The sequence below is a fragment of the Myotis davidii genome, unplaced genomic scaffold (genome assembly GCF_000327345.1).
Source record: "Myotis davidii unplaced genomic scaffold, ASM32734v1 scaffold3211, whole genome shotgun sequence".
NCBI classification, from domain to species: Eukaryota; Metazoa; Chordata; class Mammalia; order Chiroptera; family Vespertilionidae; genus Myotis; species Myotis davidii.
In genome coordinates, this window is record NW_006282526.1 from 135,654 (window position 1) to 136,131 (window position 478).

At 67.2% G+C, this 478-nt stretch overlaps 1 protein-coding gene across 1 annotated transcript in view; it reads left to right on the forward strand.

Annotated features, from left to right (window-relative positions):
- Positions 1–478, forward strand: part of LOC102766465 (mucin-5B) — a 37,624-nt gene that overhangs the window by 32,469 nt on the left and 4,677 nt on the right. Inside the window, exon 32 of the mRNA XM_015560172.1 lies at positions 262–417. Coding sequence (XP_015415658.1) covers positions 262–417 — 156 coding nt within the window. The remainder of the gene's footprint in view (positions 1–261; positions 418–478) is intronic.

The window sequence follows — 478 nt, forward strand, 5'->3', positions numbered from 1 at the left end:
GGCACAGACACCAGCCAGCAGGGCCTGCAGCGCGGAGGCCACTGAGGCCACGGCGTCCTGGCTGGACCCCTGCGCTGGGGCGGCCTCTGGGGCTTCATTTTCCCCTAAAAATGAGGCTGGTGACCACGGTCTGCCCAGGCCCTGGGGCAGGACCAGGGAGGGGGAACCCAGAAGGACCACATTGCGTGGTCAGCCCCCTGGACAAGTACTTCTTTGGCTCCAACATGGGGAACCCCGTTACATTGGGAACTAGCTGGGTAGGGAGGGCGAGGTCCCCCCAACAGCACCCACCTCTCCGCAGTCTGCAACACGACCACCTGCCCCCAGAGCACCCCGGCATGTGGGCCAGGAGAGGAGCTGGCCCCCATCCAGGAGGAGGGCGGCTGCTGCATGACCTTCAGCTGCCGTGAGTGGGGGGCAGGGGGAGCTCTCTGGGTGTTGCTTGGGCCAGGAGTGTCCTCTCCCCGCCCCCTCCCCC